The following is a 13,934-nucleotide window of genomic DNA, read 5'->3' as shown; positions in this document are numbered from 1 at the left end:
CCAGTCGGCGAACTCCTGGTAGAAGTCGTCCGTGTCGACGCAGCACTCCCAGGGGAAGTATCCGGTGAGGATGCAGAAGATGACCACGCCGAAGGCCCACGTGTCCAGGCTGGGCTCCACGCTGAGCGGCGGGGCGGTCACCTCCTCCTGGCCCTCCGGCAGCACCACGGCGCACAGCTCCGGGGCCATGTAAGGCAGGGTTCCCGTGATGAAGCGGATCAGGGTGCCCCTCTTCTGGGCCAGGCCGAAGTCAGCCAGCTTGACCCGGCAGCAGTGGCTGTCCAGCAGCAGGATGTTCTCTGGCTTGACGTCGCGGTGGACCAGGCCGTGGCTGTGGATGAACTCCAGCGCGCTGGCGATCTGCAGGACGCAGCGCTTCACAGACTCCTCTGGGATGCCCACCTGGGGAGGACAGGGGGTTTCTTTTACTGTAGTGCTTGGATATGCCGGATGTTCATTGAACATATTTGGCTCTCGAGAAAGCACCAAAAGCTCAAAAGTCACAAAGCAAATTCAACCTTATCTTCATAAAACGGCTCCTTACTAAAGTTCATTATAAGATGGTTCCAATCATGCCTACCAATGACCTCATTGATGGGGATTCCAAGCTAATGGAAACTACACCCTTTCTGTTCCTGGAGTCAGGTCAGCATACTGAAATAGAAGCCATTGTTCTTACATTGATAGAAAAAAATATATATTTTAATAATAAAGTTTTAAAAGACCAAACCTGCGTACCAATGATGTCACTGCTAGGCAGGTTTCTGCCCACAGTTCTCCTCTGAGACACAGAGCCAGTAGACACAAGTTGTGCTATCCTATAATGACTATAGAGATTAATAACAATACTGTAGATAGGTTGAAATTCGGTGAAGTGTCCCTTTAACCACTTCCAAGCACTGGCATCCCTACTGTATATCGGGCATGTCATCTTGGGCAAACATTAAAAAAAAAAAAAATAAAAAAAAACGGAAATATCAAAAATATCAGCTCTGTGGGACTTGGCTTCTTTTTGTCTCCACCAGCCGAAGGCTGAGGGAGAGTATGTTTTCCCCTCCGTCCGTCCGTCCGTCCGTCCGTGCGTCCGTGCGTCCGTCCGTGCGTCCTCGCAGTTTGTGAACAGCTAATCTCAGTCACCGTTGGCCCGATCGCTGCCAAACTGAGCACACACACTCCCTGGATGCCAATCTAGAACCTCTGCCCCACATTTTTCAAATCAGCCTCATGGTGGCGCTATAACAGGCCGATTTGTGTGGCCTGGTTGTTACCAGCTAATCTCCGGCGCCGTTGGCCCGATCGCTGCCAAACTGAGCACACACACTCCCTGGATGCTAATTCAGAACCTCTGCCCCACATTTTTTAAATCAGCCTCATGGTGGCGCTATAACAGGCCGATTTGTGTGGCCTGGTGGAGACCTGTGCTCGGAAGAGCACTGCTTCTAGTTTTCCTATTTTATCTTTTGGGTAGTTGTAAATAATGTAGGTGTTTTTCTTTTACTGTTGTTATTCAGACTAATATAATTATACAACATTACTGAGACGAATTCCTTAATTCTGATTCTGATTTGGAGAAATAGTTGTTATAAAAGTGATCCAGTACATTGATAACTCAGGATAACATAAACTGCTGCAGGCAATTTACTGCAAATAGCAAGTCTCTGCATTCTGACAAAGTGAAAGTGTGTGTGTGCCTGCGTGTTTATTATTATTATTTATGTTTGGCTTATTTATTTATTTCTTTACTGCAGGGGTCTTTAACAGGGGGTCCAGGACCCCTAGTGGGTCCTCCAAATCTGTGTGTGATAGAAACCTTTTTTTTTTTTTTTTTTTGCCTTTTTTATATGAACCACTTGAACCTTAGCGTCCAGATTCGGAGAACTTTAGCCAAAAATAGCTGATCAACAAGCTCACAGTGCGAGGCGTTGTGAGCTTGTACTGTAGATGAGCTATTTTTGCCAAAGACGTTTTGTAGAGGGGGAAAAAAAGACTAAGTACAGAGTGAAAGGTAAACTTTATTAAGTATTGACGGTTCAATCGGTTAAATACCAGAAAACACAAATTGACATGAATCCAAAATACACTGATCACTGTGCTGTCAAACAATGAAACTATATGGAATCTATGAACAGGTTGTGGGGGGTTCCTGCTTCATCTCTCTCTCTCAACTAAGGGGTCCTTGGCCTGAAAACGTTGAAGACCCCTGCTTTACTGGCATAATACTCACCTTAGGTTGGATGACAGCGAACAGATCCCTCCCGATGACCAGCTCCTGAGCGAAACCATAGTGCTCGTTAGACTGGAAGGCGATGCCAAAGAGACCCACGATGCAGGGGTGGCAGGACAGGTGTAAGGAGATGCAGTACTCCCTCAGGAAACCTTGCAGCTTGGTGGAGGATTTGGGCATCACTTTCAGGGCCATGGGCGTCCCTGCGTTTAATTAGGGCTAATGTCATGAAAGCTCCACGGGTTTCCTTCACTTCCACAGATCTTTATGATTTACAGAAGCCCTTTGTAGACACTAGGGCTGTCACAATTATTACATAATCGTCTAATCGCGATTATTTGACACAATCGCGATTATGTTTCATAATCGTCATAATCGTTTCCATGTTGAAAAATGTTCATATATATTTTTTAAAGTAAAAAAATAGTGGAAATAGCAGATCTACAAGCTCACAACGCGTCGCATCGCGACTATTTGCGTCGCATCGCGACTACAACGCGTCGCATCGCGACGCGTTGTGAGCTTGTATTCCACTATCAATGTTCTTTTTTTAAGTATAAAGTTGTCAAATATGTCAGTAATTTCTTTGTATATTTAGGTTATGTGTCATATCTAACATGTGCAACTTCAAAGCCTAAAAGCCAAACAGAAATGTAATTGTCAATGACAAAAACACAATTAAATTGTTAATCGCAATTATTTGAGTGAAAATTAATCGCCAAGTAAAATGTCATAATCGTGACAGCCCTAGTAGACACTGCCGGTTAGTTCTTCCACACTTGTTTTCACATAGACCATGATGCCCAGTGACCAACGGCAGCCATAAACAGTGTCTGTTTATGGTTTGACCCATAAAGGTAGGTATGCTTGCCGGCAAGAAAGTGACTAAAACTTAAAAGTTAACTTTATGTTAATGTTCACAAGATACTAAACAATGAGATGAACATGTGTGGATGATTTTATTTCTGTTTTGTGTTCATTTATATATTTACTGTACAGTATGTACTATGTAGGCTTATTTATTTATTCATTAATTCATTCATAATAATTTAATGCTATCCTGGAACCTGGAATTTTGGTCTAAGTAAAAACAGAATGCTTTTTAATAATTACCCAGTGAGAGAAAATAATTATAATTATTATAAGTACAAATTGAAATGTGAATAACTGGTAGGTAAAGACACATCTAAGGACAACTTGTATGTTCCTATAGGCAGCCCACTGGTTCTCAACGTGGGCTCCAGGAACCTCAAGGGATCCTTCAAGTCTCTGAATATTTCAATTTTTTTTGAAAAACCTATGTTTCTGTCAGTGGTGCTCAAACCTTTTCATGTGAAGGATCCCCAAAATTATATGTATTTGGCCACGGACCCCCATCTCAAAATGTTTAGTTCCAGGGACCCCCCAGAAGCAAAATTTGAGTTATAAATGTTTGCTTAAAAAATACATATATTCAAAGATTTGCACACATTTTCATGACTATTCAAAAATAGCTAAAGTATAAAATAATTAATGCCCCTCGGCCCTAGTAACTCAGTCCCACCTTTCCCCCCCTTGTGACGCCCCTGAGTGTAGATTGGCGTCATGAAATGGGGAACGTTTGCACTGTTTGCATATTAGCAAATAGTGGGTGCCTGAAATGAAAGGGGTTGAGAATCAATGGTAAAGCCTACCTCTGCGGCGGTGTGTGACCAGCAGCACCTTGCCGTACTTCCCCCGGCCGATCTCCTTGATGACGTTGAAGTGTTCCTTTATCTCCAGCTGGCTGAGGCTCTGCGCAGTGATCTCCATCAGCTCGTCTATCAGGCTGCCGTCGGGCAGACCCAGCTCAATCATCCTCTCTGTCTGACAACATGCGACGTGTCATCAAGACACAATGTTAAATGTACAACTGTACGTACCTGAACAAATACAGTAATAATGCATGATTTAATTCATCCTCATTTATAATGACAGATCAATGATGTTGAATAATACAAAACCGACAAGCAAGCACTATAATTACATTACAACAACACAGCCATGCAAATAATGTATTACATACATGTTATGCTCAATTTATAATTGTACACACTCTACATATTTATATAAGTTTGTTCGTGATTTGCACTTGGATGACACATCGAGGAAAATGAAGAGGTTTGTTCTAATATGTTATACAACACATTGTTTTTAAGTGCTTTGTCATATGACGGTGTTGCGCAAATGAAAATAGTAGATCTACAAGCTGACGTGTCATATTGCGCCACATTGTGAGCTTGGAGATCTGTTATATTTTAAAACTACATGCCCAAAATAGGGACACCGGGTAGAAATTGGTGAAGTGGGTTTTATAAATATTAACCGATGAAAAGTATTACATAAAGCTTAAGCTTGTGACTAAATAATAACTACATTGAATCCATTGGAACAAAATGTTCTTCTCCCATTTCCTGAAAAATAACAGTTTAGGACATTCAAAATAATATGCAATATGATGAAAGATCTGATTAATTGACATTGCATAAATTACAATTAATTAAATTATATCTGTTAAAATAATCATCTTGTGGTAATACTGGAGACACACGCACAAAAAATGCATACCACCAATCCTTAGCTACTGAAAACTATATTATCATGATAAGATTTTTTTTCTATCACTCTGTCTCAGCTAATAATTATTTTAAATATAATTTCAATAAGAAAAAGACAATTATCATTATACATACAGTATAAATAATAGCCTCTTAACTTTAAGGTTGTATGTTGTATCTGTCAACTATATAGTAATTATCAGAAGAATCCGAATGACAAAAATACTAAACAAATTCACCCCATTCTTGAACTTATCATCTAAATGTGTATCTTTTTAATTCTTTCGTGGCACAGCAATATAAAACAGTCTTGCCCTTTGGTACAATTATTATTTCATTGGGGTCGAGGCTCACAGTCTGAATTAGCATTGGGCAGCTCCAATACTCAAATGTTAAGTTAGTCCTCAGACACCTTTCAGCGAGTTGTGCATGACTGCATGTGCAAACGTTGCATAACACATTTTATTGAAGTTGCTGAAGTGTTACTTTTATTGGCAGTTGATTTGCGACCGATGGGTGTCAGTGCATTGAGTGACATGTGACATGAATTAACCCATTCAGCACAGGCTTTATGCTTTAACTATTGAAAAATAGCAGATATACAAGCTCACAGCGCAGCACAGAGTGCTGCTAGTAGATCTGCTATTTTTGAAAAAGTCGTGAAAATGTGTGCAAATCTTTGAATATATGTATTTTTAGAGCGAACGTTTGTAACTCAAATTTTGCTTCTGGGTGGTCCTTGGAACTATAATATTTTGAGATATGAATATTTTTTTACAGGGGTCCTTCACATGAAAAGGTTTGAGAACCACTGTAGTCTCTCAAGAACAGACTAACTGAGCTGTTAACTGTTAAATGAAAAGGACCTTTTCTTTGACGATGGCTGGCCAGATTGCTGACATAGGTTTTTCAAAAAAGACACTTATAGAATCGGGTCAAAATTCAAAGTTTCACTATTTTTCAAAAATAGCAGATCTACAAGCTCGCAGCGCGGCACTCGGTGCCGCGCTGTCAGCTTGTATATCTGCTATTTTTCAATAGTTAAAGCAGTCAATAATCCTAGGCCTTAAAATATGTGTTTATGATCCCTTTGTTATTGATCTAATTTAAATAATGTAAATAAAAAGCGCATGCAATACAAAGAAAGCTTAATATTACAATTTGATATAACCTTTTTAAGTTTGATAACATGATAAACTGACAATGCTTTAATTAATTATGAAAAATCATTTAAAACATCAATGTCACGGACTAATACTCTTGTTTACTGTAAATGTTTCCAAACACTTATTAAAGTAACATTTTCTACAACACCAGTTTGCAAGTCAAAACAAGGTTATGTTGTAGACTCTTTTTGAGTATGAGTATCAGCATTTGATGTCAGCTATATTTGTATCCCCTTTCAGACTTACCTTTTTTACGATCTGTTCGCAGAAATCAGTTGTGGCTGACAAAACTCCGAAACCACACAAACAAACACACACACGCACACACACATATACACACTTACACACGAAATATACGAGTCACTCACTCGCCCACTCACACGCCATGCAGGGAGGTGACGTGCATGTGGTCATCGCTGTCGTGTTGTCGCAGGTTGAATCTCTGGCTGTCCTTCCTTCACCTTTAAACCAGTAGTGCTGAGGCATGGATCAGTGGTCAGAATGAACTCAGCAGCACAGAAAGAGAACTCTCACACTCTTAGGCATGTTGCCTGAACCTGGGGCTGTGCAGTGCTCTGTCAGCTCTACTCAGCTATGAACTGCTATAGGGACTTAGTGAGAGCCCCTTTGACAGCTGATTACAGAGCGCCCCTGCAAAGGGCATACACACGCACGCACGCACGCACGCACGCACACACACACACACGCACCATTGTGTGTGCATATACTTGTGTGTGCGTAGATGCTGCAGTTACACACATCTGTGCAATGACAAGATAATAACGCGCGCGCACACACACACACACACACACACACACACACACACGCGAATGTCTGAGTGAGTGAGTGAGTGTCTGTCTGTCTGTCTGTCTGTCTGTCTGAGTGAGTGAGTGAGTGTCTGTCTGTCTGTCTGTCTGTCTGAAACAGCGTTTCTCCTCAGTGGCTGGAGCAATTGATCTGAAATCGCATCACCATTAGCATATGAACACACCTAACATAACTGTGAAGCCCGTTTGTCACTTTCACAAATCATATACTGTATATTCGCATTTTTATGGTGTATCTATATCTATTTAGTCTACAGTACCTTTTGTGACCACACATGTTAAGGGAGGGGCGCTGTTGTTCAGGCCATGCACAATCACACACAAACCCACACACACACACACACACACACACACACAGGGGGGTGGGGTGGGGGGGGGGGGGGGTGTGTGTGTGTGTGCAGGCGGGCGGGCGGGCGGGCGGGGGGGGGGGGGGGGGTGGGGGGGGTTCTGGCCCTGTTACAGATGTTGTCCAAAAATCATGCAGATCGGTACACAGTATCTCTGTAGCCGTTAAATGGAACGGGTATTTCTTTCATTGATGCTCCTATACATATTAGCATGCAAGCACCAGTTAAAGTTACTTTCCATCCCTCATATACTGTGTGCACAGTGCACATCCCATAACCCACACACTGCACATCATTTCGGAGCTCATATCTTTGAACGGGTAAGGGCTAGTGAAGTTAAAGAGGTAAAGAACACATTGCTGTGCACCTTTAACCACACAGTTTTTTGGTGTTTCCATATAAACATCCGTTCAAACTTCTTGTTCATCAAGATAGGGTGAGCAGTGTGAGATAGACCCTGAGTTTATGGAACTTGAACACTGAGGGTTTGATCCTGTAAGATAAGCACACACACGCACGCACGCACGCACGCACGCACGCACGCACACACACACACACACACACACACACACACACAAGTTTAGAACGTTTAACACGTGTTAGCACTGCTGTGAACAAGTGTCCCTGTGAAGCACTCTAGCCTTCTAATTTGCTGAGATATTGCCTTACGAATAAAAATAATAAATACAGTTATTTTAAATCTGAGGATGCTACAGGGCCAGATCTAGCCTTTAGCACTAGTTGGGGCAGGAAGAAATGATAGGGGAGTCAGTGGCGTGGGTGGAAAACAAATGGGGGGACAAACCCCCTAAAACACCCGAAATGCATAGAAAACTAAGCATTTTGGCACACTTATACATGCAATACAAACAACAGGTCTTACACCTATCTATCTCTCTCTCTCTAATATCTTATCAGTTTATCTATCCATCTACCTAGTTGTTGCATAACATTTCAAATAGTTTAATATTTTTGAAATTTTAGATTTTTGCATGCCATGTTTGGTGGGGCAGACAGGGCATTTAGGGGGGCATTGCCACCCCTTGCCTATGCCTAGATCCGGCCCTGGGATGCTATATGATATTGACTGTGAGGAAATGAAGATGGGAACGCCTTTGGGTATAACTATGTTATGTCAGGTGATTGTCACGGATGATATCTATTAACATCATCTCCAACACCTGCCTCTCGTTGGTGGCCTTGCAGCGTCCCCTGTCGTTTAGCATGACATTCACTCTGTATAGCAAAACCTCAATAATTTATAAAATCCCACAGACACCGAAAAGATTAAATAGCAAAAATAGAAGATCTAGAAGCGAACAATGTGTCGTATCATTTTAGACCTGCTATTTCTGCAACATCTGTAACTTCTGTGTGACACTGTAGACAAAGTAGGACATTAGTTTACAAAAGAAGACACATAAAAAATTTAAATTGAACAAGGTTTCTGCCCGACCATAACACTAGTAGCACGTTTCCTGTTCTGAGATGCTTTTTATAGCTTTTGGCAAATGCCGCCAAAGCAGCGCACAAACACCCAGTGTGTTGCGTTAAGCCACGGTAAGCCCTTTGCACACAGGCGCGTTTAACCGCACGGATAAAACGGACAATATAATTTTTTGAAAAGAAAACAATGATTCTCTATGACCTCATGCACACCGGCTCCGAATTAGCCGTGCGACGAGTGGCTGCCGCCGTGCGTTTTTTTCTCGATCGAACCCAGTTCGATTCGTGCGTCTTGTCGCATGCGGTAAAAAACTCATCACTCCTTTTATGACTCCTTTTTGGATCCGCAGCGCCGATTCCGCACAGCCTTGCACACCAAATCCAATGCGTTTTATTCATGCCGCAAACGAAAAAAACGCAACTGTCCTGTGTGCAAAGGGCTTAAAGCCATTTGCACACAGGACAGTTGCGTTTTTTTCGCATGCGGCAAGACGCACAAATCGAACTGGGTTCGATCGAGAAAAAAACGCACGGCGGCAGCCACTCGTCGCACGGCTAATTCGGAGCTGGTGTGCATGAGGTCATAGAGAATCATTGTTTTCTTTTCAAAAAATTATATTGTCCGTTTTATCCGTGCGGTTAAACGCGCCTGTGTGCAAAGGGCTTAAGGGCGGCCTGATAGTGGGAGTCTGAAACGGATCCAGCTCTGGCCTAGTGTGGGTCTTATCTCCATGTCCCTGAAGCGACAGTCACGAATGCACTCAAGTTGTGGCACTTGTACAAACAAACCCCTGGGTATGCCGGCTACAACTTGGACAGGCCTAATGAGGTGTTGTTTGTCTTGTCCCTGTGTATGTAGTGCTTTTGCGTGCGTGGATGCGTGCGTGCGTGCATGCAAGTACTCACTCAGCACTTTAGAGTGTGTCTGCGTACGTGCACACACATGCACGTTTCATTGAGAATGTATTCACTCAACACTGTGACCTCTTGCAGTTATTCCGGGGGGGAGCATTGCAGGCCACAGCAGTTGTGGTAACGAAGTAGAGAAATGGATACTTTCATGTTTTGCACTGTCTGAGTGTACTAGGTTGTGCGAGGTTAATGAGATGTCACTCAGAGGCTGGCCATTGGATGACCGGGCCCTCGCACCTCTGTCCAGGTGGCAATCAGCTCAAAAGTTACATACTGTAGGCCAGGGGTAGTATGGGTGCCAACATTGGGTTAATCAAATATTGTTTTAAACGTGCTCAATTAAATGGTAACACTTTACAATAACCTAATTTGCAGCAAATTACATCATTGCACAATTCTACATTCATTTAAATTCTGAACTTTGAGGGAGTCCAATGATCATTATAAAAACTAGAAGCATCTAGTCGGCAACCTGGCCAACTCGGGGACGATGTAAATAGGGAATGAATGCCCCGCCCTTTAATGCAAACCCCATTATACCTGTTGTCATAGGACCCGTTTTGACCACCTGTTTGCCTGTGTCCATTTATGCCCATATATGGAGACATAGGCGATTTTAACATCAACATCCTTGAACCTTGAACTTCTTACGCTCAATTCACACCAGTTAACATTATTTCTACAACATTAGTGTCAGCCTGCGTGTCAACGTTTGTGTCTGCTATTGAGGTGAGGAAACGGACTATAGAGTAGAGGGAGTTAAACTTGCAGCTGTAGATGCGATATTAACCATTACTTTGCAACTACGTTACATTATTCATTCATTGGCTAAAATGAAGGTTGTTTACAGCAACAAGCTCTTTCTCCTCCAGCCTGTCAGCTCTCTCCTGTCGGGGCAGAGCAGCTGGCCTGACCCGCTCACAGCACCGAAGCTACACCAGGGATCGTTATAATCTCAATAAGTTACCATAACAAACTGCTTCACAAGAACAGTGTTGGTGTGTAGAGAGAGATATGCTGAGAAATATATGTTTTGTACAGAATACACAGAATAACAACAAAATGCAGGGTGAGAAAAGAAGATGGATGGAGAGAAAATATTTCTCCCTGGTGTGTGGAGAAATGGGAACAGGGGGGTATTTATTGGTCGGACGCAAATGCGCTAGTGTCAAAGTTCTTTTTTTTCGAACTCAGTTCTTTTCTATGCTTTTAGCTGTCGAGCATCCCGACAGTGATGGAGACACTCGTCTCCAGAGAGCATTGACACTGCTGCTGTTACTGCTGGTGTGATTTTGGAGCAAGGAAATTCTTTACGACCCAACCAGAACACAAGAAGCCGCCATAGTACTTGTACGACTTTCTTCTTCCATCCATCCATCCATCCATCCATCCATCCATTCCATCTTTTCAGATAAACTTTATTTTGCCGCGCTACTCCTCCTTCATCTGGAATCGTGTTCTTGCATTTTGCAAAGAGTTATATAGTTTACATTATATTACTATACTAGTAAGACGCCTCAGGGTGACAAGCGACCTCACCCTTTTCTTTTGGCCATCTGGCCAGTGATGTATATCGGGCCAGTTACCCATATGGAGACCCCTGGTACCCATATATGGAGATCCATGCACTGTATATGGAGATATGCTGTGAGAGCCTCTGGTCAACTATAAAGAGGATATGGACAGTATCTCTTGTTCACTATGTGGATGTTTAAAGCATCACGTCAGCTGGCACCAACGCTTCATAACAACTCTCTTTAGGCTTTCAAAATGGCATGAAAAATGGCTGTGTGAGACTTTCAGGCTTGTGATCATCGTGTTACGCTGTCACCACCAACAGCGGGATATGTCACATCAGGGATCTTTTACACACAGCATGGGGCAATGCGGTCTTTAGGGCGCCAGACAGAGTCCCTCCCAACCTCTACAACATACTCTGCACCAACACTACCATGACCACCACTGTCTCAAGGGGCTGTCAGGAATGGAATTACAGCACTGTGTGAAGTGAAAAACCAGCGATGCACAGAGGGAGTTACAACAAATATTAGATCAAAAGGAAAGAGGATGTGCGTTACACATTGAAGCTCATCTGATGTGATGTATTGTGAGCTTGTAGATCAGCAATTTTTAGTAATCTTTCACCCCCCTCCCCTATTTTATGATTGCCTAAATGGCCGTGGTTTTCAAACATTTTCATGTCAAGGACCTCATACATGTATGAATTCGGCCACAGACCCCTATCTGAAGACATTTTGAAGATTAAATCAGCTACACAAATTTTGTGTAGCTGATCTATATGTGACGTAGACGTTTGTAGGTCGTCTATTTTTGAATATTTGCTGGGGACCACATGGAAACCTGTCAAGGACCCCCGGGGGTCCCCAGACCCAACCATGAGAACCACTGCCATAGGGGCGCCAGGCTGAAAGTGGATTTAAGAGCACTTGTCCCTAGCTAGGGAACGTAGGGTTATTTTGTACTGTCGATGAAAAGCTTGATTAATAGGCATCAAGTAAATGTGCCCACCATTTTTAGACACACAGTGAAAATTAAGCCAGAGGCTAACATTTCCAAAACAAACTGAAGGGGAGTGGGTTCGGGTTAGGTTAGGGGCGGAGTGAGGCGGGTGAGGCGGCTCAGAAACCACTGATGATTCACTATTTCCACTGCAACGTCGAAATGAATTCAGCAGGGGCAAGCAAGTTGATGCCTTCACACTTTTACCACAAACCTCCCAATAAATGCCACCAGATGATTCATAAGCGACAGTAACAACATCCTGGAACATTCTCAGAAAACGAGATGAGTGACTTGATACGCGATAATATCTATACATTTGATGTGCTGGTTATAGCGGTTGATAACGATGATAAAGTGTTTGCAATGAAAGCTAGCATGACTTTAAGCTGTGCTCCTTTCTGCACGCAGTAAAGTAAAATTAAAAGGTCCCTATTGGGCCATGTCATTATGGTGAACATTTTATAAAGCTTTCAACCTTTTAGAAACCGTGTTTTAGAAACGTTATCCTCCATTGTAGGATAAAGTATAAAATATATGTGAACATATTTTCAAAAACCCAAATAGCCTCACAATGCGAGCTTGTAGATGAGCAATTTTTGCTACTTTTTGACATTATTTGACAATTATATTTGGCTTTATAGCACCTAGTGACTGCACCTTTCGACATCACATAACATGAGAAGAACTATGTATAAGCACTCAAAACAAGTGTTTTTATTTTAAGTGTATGTGAAAACCAGGACTATTTGGTAGTGAATGTTGAAAACCGGGACATTTGTTGGGACTCAGAACACCCAGCTTGAAACCAAGACAATCCCAGGAAAAACCGGGGCATCGGGTCATTCTAATAAAATAGGCCTTAAGTGGTCAAATGAATAGGCTACCCTGGGTTTTACTATGCATTAAAGTCCATATCTCTTACACTCTCTCTGGGCCGATAGCCAAATCATGTGGAGGTTAATAACATGAGCTTTTTTTTTATTATTGTGCATGTGCTGCTAGGTGAAAGCTGAGAAATGTAGCCCTGTGAGAAATGACATAAACATGCCAGCATTTCCAGAAGGGTTTCTCTTATCAGGAACCATATCTGACAGCTGTTCTGGACTGTAGCCAAGTTGTGCAAGTGAGATTATGACTTATAACTGTTCCTACATGCGCAAACTGCCTCTGCATGATGTCTGAGTAATTTAACCACTTTTGTGATAGGCTGCTACCTTTTATGTATACGTGTGTGTGTGTGTGTGTGTGTGTGTGTGTGTGTGTGTGTGTGTGTGTGTGTGTGTGTGTGTGTGTGTGTGTGTGTGTGTGTGTGTGTGTGTGAGAACTGGAATGAATTCCAGTCAAAGAGTGAAATATTGCACTCACATGTATACATCGTAAGACCCACGCAGAGAGGCAAAGAGAAACACTCTGACATATTCACAGTCACAGACATGTACGGGTACAGACACATGGCTCCTTCTGCTGATGAAAAGATTTATCTATTGTTAATAATAATTCTGGGTATTGGTTTCTTAGTCGTGATTAACTGCAGTTTACCAGTCCAAGTCTGGGTGACAAATGCTCTTGGACACATTAACCGACACGGCTGACACGCACACTCAGATACACATTGCATAAACCTTGCCAAGTTAACTTTTCATTCACTACTTTTAACCTTCAAGTTGTTTCTGTTTTTATATGCTTTATTTCTTACACAGTAGAGTGCAGAGAGACAAGAATGCAAGGGTATAGAGAAAGGAAGAAAGGAGAGCCATGAGGCACACACATGTCATTCTTTATTTGAATCCACAAATGAATATTAATTCTGGCTTAGAGAGTTAAAGGGCAGTTAGGGACCTATAAGGATACAGCACCTTTTCCTCCAAACAGACAAACTGCCTATAACAGTTTAAAAAGAGCAATATTTAGCC

At 42.3% G+C, this 13,934-nt stretch overlaps 1 protein-coding gene across 1 annotated transcript in view; it reads right to left on the bottom strand.

The window, feature by feature from the left end:
* Window positions 1-4,060, bottom strand: part of LOC308290852 (serine/threonine-protein kinase SBK1) — a gene marked incomplete at both ends in the record, with an annotated part of 4,291 nt that extends 231 nt beyond the window's left edge. Inside the window, 3 exons of the mRNA XM_080732764.1 lie at window positions 1-402; window positions 2,225-2,427; window positions 3,898-4,060. The exon at window positions 1-402 is cut by the window's left edge and continues 231 nt beyond it. Of these exons, the coding sequence (XP_080588890.1) occupies window positions 1-402; window positions 2,225-2,427; window positions 3,898-4,060 (768 nt within the window). The remainder of the gene's footprint in view (window positions 403-2,224; window positions 2,428-3,897) is intronic.
* Between the last annotated feature and the right edge of the window lie 9,874 nt (window positions 4,061-13,934).

The sequence above is a fragment of the Nannobrachium achirus genome (assembly GCF_963921795.1).
Source record: "Nannobrachium achirus genome assembly, chromosome: 9".
Lineage (NCBI taxonomy): Eukaryota > Metazoa > Chordata > Actinopteri > Myctophiformes > Myctophidae > Nannobrachium > Nannobrachium achirus.
Note: the sequence above shows the minus strand (reverse complement) of the source record. Positions and strands in the feature narration are given on the sequence as shown.